This window comes from Eimeria maxima, genomic scaffold (assembly GCF_000499605.1).
Source record: "Eimeria maxima Weybridge genomic scaffold, Emw_scaff586, whole genome shotgun sequence".
Classification (NCBI taxonomy): Eukaryota; Apicomplexa; class Conoidasida; order Eucoccidiorida; family Eimeriidae; genus Eimeria; species Eimeria maxima.
The window spans coordinates 1-6,676 of NW_013566619.1; the positions used below are offsets into that span (position 1 = coordinate 1).

Sequence of the window (6,676 nt, forward strand, 5' to 3'; positions counted from 1 at the left end):
TATATATATATATATATATTATTCATAGTGTGTCATGAATAATAATGGGTTTGTATAATCTAGGGCTTAGTGTTCAGTGTTTCTGATGGTTTATATTTTCGTTTTTTGAGTGTTTAGGGTTTAGAATTTTTTGAGGGTTTTTTGAGGGTTTAGGGTTTAGGATTTCTTTCCTTTTTTTATGTATTAGGTATTTGATATGGAGTTGGATTCCTTAGAGGTAGAAATGGTACAAAAAGAGACAATTCATCCTCGTAAATCTTATAAGATGAATTCATCTTGTGCGGATATATTATTATTTGCTTCTTATAAATGGCCAATCTCTAAACCCTCATTATTAGCAGAGGCTAAAGATATCATGGAAGGAGCTACAGCTACTAAACACTGGTAATTATGCATATACTGCTGCTGCTGTTGCTGCTGCTGTTGTTGTGTTGCTGCTGCTGTTATTGCTGTTCATATTACTATGTATATATCAACAAAAAGTAACCAATAAACGCAAAAACAAATATATAACCCCTAAAATATATTAAATAAATAAATAAATATGTGTATGTATATGTTGTATACAGGTTAGATGTCCAATTACGTTGGGGTGACTATGATAGTCATGATATAGAGCGTTATGTCCGATCTAAATTCTTAGATTATACAACAGATAATATGTCTATTTATCCTTCTCCTTCGGGTATATTAATTGGTATAGATTTAGCATATAATCTACATTCTGCATTTGGTCATTGGATACCAGGACTTAAACCTCTTATGCAAAGAGCTATGAATAAGATCATGAAGGTATGAGTAGTAGTATTATTTATTAGTATTTAGGGTTTATTTACGGTTTATTTAGGGTTTATTTACGGTTTACATTTATATCCAGTATTCCTGCTGCTGCTTAATTTGCTGCATTCGCTGCTGCTGTTGCTGCTATTTGTGCATGCAGGCAAACCCTGCGTTATACGTGTTACGCGAACGTATACGTAAAGGTTTACAATTATATTCTTCTGAGCCAACTGAGCCATATTTAAATTCACAGAATTATGGCGAATTATTTTCTAATCAGACTGTATGGTTTATTGATGATACTAATGTCTATAGAGTTACTATTCATAAAACTTTTGAAGGAAATCTTACCACTAAACCTGTTAATGGTGTTATATTCATCTTTAATCCAAGAACAGGTATGTTTATTTATTACTTATTTATTTATTTATTATATTTGTTTATTTATTTTTCTCCTTTTCTTCCTCTTTTTATTGATGGGTTCTTTTTCTTGTATACTTCTTGAGTTCTGTATGCCTTATTCTCCTCCTTTTCTCATCTCCTGCGGTGCCTTCTTACACTGTTATTATTTGCTTTCCCTCTATGTTGCATATATAATGCATATGTATGTGTACGTTTTTCTTGTGTCTTTCTTTTACGTGTATATTATATATTCACAACAGATATAAACACCGTATAACCACTCAATATAATCACAAGAACCTAAATAAGACAACTAAATAAATAAAAATAAGTAAATAAATAAATATATAAATATGTATATATCTGTGTACAGGTCAATTATTTTTGAAGATTATTCATACATCGGTGTGGGCTGGTCAGAAGCGTTTAACTCAATTAGCTCGATGGAAGACAGCAGAAGAGGTTGCTGCATTGATTCGTTCGTTACCTGTAGAGGAGCAACCTAAGCAGATAATAGCAACAAGAAAAGGAATGTTGGATCCATTAGAGGTACATTTATTAGATTTCCCTAATATAGTTATAAAAGGAAGTGAATTAAATCTACCATTCCAAGCATTAATGAAAATAGAAAAGTTTGGTGATATGATTCTACGAGCTACACAACCAGAAATGGTATTATTCAATCTTTATGATGATTGGCTAAAGAGTATAAGTGCATATACATCTTTTTCGCGTATGTTATTATTATTAAGAGCATTACAGGTAAATACAGAGAGGACTAAATGTATATTAAGACCTAATAAGAGTACTACTACATTATCTCATCATATATGGCCATCATTAACTGATGAAGAATGGATACATGTAGAGGTTACATTAAAAGATCTTATTCTTGCGGATTATGCTAAGAAAAATAATGTTAATGTTGCTTCCTTAACACAATCAGAAATAAGAGATATTATATTAGGTATGGAGATAGCTCCTCCTTCCCTACAGAGGCAGCAGATAGCAGAGATAGAGACACAAGCAAGAGAGCAACAACAACAACAACAAGTAACATCAACAACAACAAGAAGTGTTAATATACATGGAGAAGAAATGATTGTTGCTACTCAATCTCCTCATGAGCAACAAGTCTTCTCCTCTAAGACAGATTGGCGAGTACGAGCAATAGCTGCATCTTCTTTATATCTAAGAACACAACATGTATATGTAAATAGTATAAATAATAATATAGATACAACAAATAATAATAATAAAGATAATAGTAATTTATTAATTGATTCAGGTTGTACATATATTATGCCCAAGAATTTATTAAAGAAATTTATATCTATTAGTGATTTACGTACACAAATAGCTGCATATATATATGGTATATCCTCTACGGATAACCCAAATATAAAGGAAATAAGATGTATGGTGTTACCTCCTCAAGTATCTAGTCATCAGGGTGTATCCTTACCAAATACATTACCTAATAATAATAATATAAATAATAATAGTAATAATAATAATATTATTATTAATAATTGCCCTTATCTTGATGGATTAGAACCATTAGGATGGATACATACACAACCTAATGAGAATCCTAACTTATTACCTAAAGATATACAAATGCATGCAAAAATATTAAATGATAATAAATCTTGGGATGCAAATACATCTATTATTATTACTTGTGCATTTACACCTGGTAGTTGCTCATTAACTGCATATAGACTTACCCCTCAAGGGTATCAATGGGGAAAAGCTAATAAAGTAAGTCTTATTTATTTATTTCTTTTATTTTTTCTTATTTTATTCTATTTATTTGTTTATTATATTCTATACTATTGATTAATTGGTTATTTGGCTGGTTTATCTTCTTTTTTATTGTTCCTGTTGTTGTTTATATTTTCTTCTTTCTTCTTGTTTTTCTTGTTCTTATTTTGTTATTTTCTCTTTTTTTTATTATTTACTCTTCTTATTAGTGTTATTGCATAATTGTTTGTATTCTTCCTGTTATTCTTTCCTTTTTGTTATTATTTTTATTATTTATTAGTTACCTATTGTTATTGTTTATTATGTATTATTTATTATTTATTTATTATATATTATTTATATATATTATATATAAACACATGCATATATAAATAACCACCAAATAACAAAAGATTAATCCTCTCCTCCTCTCTGTGTGTGCGTATGTGTGTATGTGTGTATTCATCCTGCCCGTCTCCTCCTCCTTTTCCTCCTCCTCTCCTTCTCCTCCCCTCATTTAATAAATAATAAAAATAAAAGGATGCAACATTAAATCCATTAGGTAGTGTAAAAGGATATGCAGAAAAAGTACAAATGCTACTATCAGATGTATTTCTTGGATTTTTTCTCGTTCCTTCTGATGGTGGAATTTGGAATTATAATTTTATGGGGGTTAAATTTAATCCTAATATTAAATATAATCTTGTATTGGATACACCTAAAGATTTCTATCATGAACAACACAGGTAAATAAATCAATAAATCAATTAATATATACTTATTTATTATTTAATTACCTTTTTATTCATGTATTTATTCATGTATGTATTGGTGTTATTTTATGTTGGCTAAATTTAATTGTATTATTCAATATAATGTTGTATTAGATACACCTGAAGACTTTTATCATGAATAACACGGGCAATTATATTTATTTATTTTATTTATTTATTTTATTTTATTTATTATTTAATTACCTTTTTATTGATATATCTATTGGTATATTTATTTATATCTGTGTTCTTTTTTATTTATGTGTCTTTTTTTTTTTCTTATAGGCCTGCTCATTTCCTTCAATTTACGCAATTAGAGCAGCAAGAGGCGGACGTAGGAGACAGGGAGGATTTATTTGCTTAATTCCTCCTATATATATATTTAGCTAGCTAGCTAGCTAGTTAGCTAGCTAGCTACTCTCCTTTCTATCTATCTGTCAAGCTAATTAGCTAGCTAACTAGCTAGCTAGCTAGCTAGCTAGCTGGCTAGCCAATCGGTTAGCTAATTACATCGTTAGCTGGCATATCTGTGTTAAACCAGCGGAAGAGTTCTTGGCTATTAGCTGGCTAGCTAGCTAGCTAGCTAGCCAGTATTTAGCTAGCTAGCTAGCTAGGTGTAGCTAGATAGCTAGCATTTATCTCTTATCTAGCTAGCTATCTACCTGGCTAGCTAGTATCTGTTTACATTGTTGCTGCCTATATTAATAAGCAGCAGCCGCTGACTGCTGCATGGGGGACTAAAGGGGATTATTTAATGGTGTTTAATTCAGAGGGTTTGTTCCTCAAGGGTTTAGGGTTTACAGGATATGAATATATAGCTATATAGATACTGTAGGATCCCATCTCCGTCTAGCTAGCTAGCTCTCCACGTAGACCCCCAGCTAGCTATGTAGATAGGTACCTAACTAGCTAGCTAGCCAGAGGTAGGCAAGGGACAGATAGGCACCCCTGGTGGGCACTTTGTTAGTACGTAGCTGTCTGGCTAGTCAGATAGCGAGCTACTTTGTTGGCTAGCTAGCTACTTAAGCAGCTATATATAGGAAGTGCTATATATACTTCTGCTGTTATTGCTGCTGCTGCTGCTAATATTATGCTGCATCTATACTAATAATGTGTACCTTTTTTTGTCCCGTTGTCTTCTTATGTGATTATAAATTGCTGTCCGTTCTTTAAACAACACAAACCCAAATAAATAGGGAAAGTGCAGAAAGGAGACCCTGAATTAGCTAGCTAGCTAGCTAGCTAGCTAATCTATCTAGCCATATATACATATATGACTAGTTAGTTAGCCAGTTAGCATAAAGCTAACTACCTGTCTCGTTAGCTAGCTAGATAGCTAGCTAACAAGTTAGTTGGTCGCCCGGCATGTCAGCGAGCTGTAAGGCTAGCCAGATGGCTAGCAGCAACCTGGCTATTAAGCTAGCGCTAGCTAACTGGCTAGCCAGATAGCTAACTAGCTATTGACCTGGTTAGCTAGCTAGCTAGCTAGTTGTTGTTGCTGTTGCTGCATGATAGAAGGAAGCAGCAATAATAATAAGCAGTAATAACAGACTGCTATATATATATAAAAGTAAGACCTAGTAATAATAACTAGAGTTAATTACTTACCTACTTAAGCTGCTGCTGCTGTTGCTGTTGCTGTTGCTGCTGATGCTGATGATGTTGCAGCTGCTGCAGCTAATACTGCATTGCTAAAATAATCTTAGCTGCATCACCAGCAATAGTAGAGAGAATAGGTAATAAAATATCTGTTATAATTATTGTTAATATAGAGGATATGGCTATTACCTATTCGGTCTTCGGGGGTGCAGGTGCGGGGGTATCGACCTCATCATAAGGATCAGAGGGAGAGCGAGGAGGCATCAATTTCTGCAAGTCCTCCATACCGGCTACGTCCCTTGGCTCCTCTTCTGACTCCTCTTCTTCCTCCTCTGCTGGCTGTTCAGGTTGTGGTTGTTCCGCCTTTACCTCCTGTGCTGCTGCTTGGGGTGGTGCTGGTGCTGCTGCCTGGGTTGGTTTATCTGCTGCTGGCTTAACTTCTGGCTCATCCCCCTTACCCTCTGGCTGACCCAATGACCTCATCTCTCGTTTTGCATCTTCGAGTACATCTTCCAATGATCTTTCTCCTCCTTCCCCCAAGATATCCTTCATTAGACCTGCTGCTGCTGCTGCTGCTGCTTCTGCTGCTTCTGCTGCTTGTTCGGGTGTGAGTGGTACTTCTGGTGGTGGGATTACTGCTCCTTCTTCTCCCTGAGCCTGCTTCAATGCCATGTAGTGTTTAGCTCCAAATGCACCAGCAGCAAGGGAAAGAAGACCACCAATAAGACCACCAAGTAATAACTTCTTGCTTCCCGTCTTTCCTGATGTTCCTGTCGATGTTGCTGCCACAATTGCTTCTGCTGCTCTCTCAAGATCCTCCTGAGGAACCTGATCTAATAATGCCTTTACTGCTTCTGCACCCTCCTCTCCTGTTGCAGCTTCTACTGCTGCTGCAGCAGCTTGCATAAGATCATCAACAGGTATGGGCTCATCACCTGCAGACTTGGGAGCGAGGAAACCCTCAGATGCAGGAGCTGCCTGGGCAGCATGCTCGCTCTCCTCAACGCCAGCACCAGAAGTTTGCGCTTCTACTTCTACACCAGAAGCAGATGGCTGTGGCATCTCGTTCATCTCTGCTCCTTCCATTGCCATTTTCGCTGCTGTTGTGGGGAATTAAGAAGCAAACTACGCTGTACAAATGAGGAAAGCAGCGGCAAACAAAGGAAACAATCGACAAACAAATAAAATAAACAATAAATATGCAACTACAAACAATGCTTACAATGCAAAATACAAACAAACTCTTGTGCTGCACATGATCAATCCCCTTCTCCCCCTCGTGCTCCTCCCGCTGCAGCAGCAGCAGCGGCAGCTACGCCAGCACCAGCGAGCAGCTGTAGTGCCGCTCCGGTGGATCCCCTCCTCCTGCCGCTTTT

General features: G+C 35.7%; 2 protein-coding genes across 2 annotated transcripts; one reads left to right on the forward strand and one right to left on the reverse strand.

Moving 5' to 3' along the window:
* Positions 1–187: 187 nt before the first annotated feature.
* EMWEY_00038120 (hypothetical protein) lies at positions 188–2,525 on the forward strand (the record flags this gene model as incomplete). The annotated part of the gene is made up of 5 exons (XM_013482310.1): positions 188–384; positions 570–792; positions 941–1,178; positions 1,556–2,343; positions 2,523–2,525. Coding segments are annotated over 5 exons (1,449 nt in total), but the record flags the coding sequence as incomplete, so codon positions are not given.
* A 2,964-nt stretch (positions 2,526–5,489) lies between these two features.
* EMWEY_00038130 (hypothetical protein) lies at positions 5,490–6,392 on the reverse strand (the record flags this gene model as incomplete). Its single annotated transcript, XM_013482311.1, has 1 exon — positions 5,490–6,392. The coding sequence occupies one exon, from the start codon at positions 6,390–6,392 to the stop codon at positions 5,490–5,492; it is 903 nt and encodes a 300-aa protein (XP_013337765.1).
* Between the last annotated feature and the right edge of the window lie 284 nt (positions 6,393–6,676).